We start from the raw sequence: 450 nt of genomic DNA on the forward strand, positions 1-450 counted from the left end.
GCCCCAACTGAGTCGGCCGCGGGCAGCGCCCCGGAGGCGGAGCCGGGCAAGAAGAAGCAGCACATCTGCCACATCCCCGGCTGCGGCAAGGTGTACGGCAAGACCTCGCACCTGAAGGCGCACCTGCGCTGGCACACGGGCGAGCGGCCCTTCGTCTGCAACTGGCTCTTCTGCGGGAAGCGCTTCACCCGCTCCGACGAGCTGCAGCGGCACCTGCGGACTCACACGGGCGAGAAGCGCTTCGCCTGCCCCGTCTGCAACAAGCGCTTCATGCGCAGCGACCACCTGAGCAAACACATCAAAACGCACAACGGGGGCGGCGGGGGCAAAAAGGGCAGCGACAGCGACACGGACGCCAGCAACCTGGAGACGCCGCGCTCCGAGTCCCCCGACCTCATCCTGCACGAGGGGGTGGGCGCCGCCGCCCGCGGACCGGGCAAGGAACCTACC

At 69.3% G+C, this 450-nt stretch overlaps 1 protein-coding gene across 1 annotated transcript in view; it reads left to right on the top strand.

Annotated features, from left to right (window-relative positions):
* The window catches only part of SP5 (Sp5 transcription factor), a gene marked incomplete at its 3' end in the record, with an annotated part of 2,585 nt that extends 2,135 nt beyond the window's left edge, over nucleotides 1-450 (top strand). The window contains exon 3 of the mRNA XM_009325456.1: nucleotides 13-450. Coding sequence (XP_009323731.1) covers nucleotides 13-450 — 438 coding nt within the window. The remainder of the gene's footprint in view (nucleotides 1-12) is intronic.

The sequence above is a fragment of the Pygoscelis adeliae genome, unplaced genomic scaffold, assembly GCF_000699105.1.
Source record: "Pygoscelis adeliae isolate BGI_AS28 unplaced genomic scaffold, ASM69910v1 Scaffold106, whole genome shotgun sequence".
Lineage (NCBI taxonomy): Eukaryota > Metazoa > Chordata > Aves > Sphenisciformes > Spheniscidae > Pygoscelis > Pygoscelis adeliae.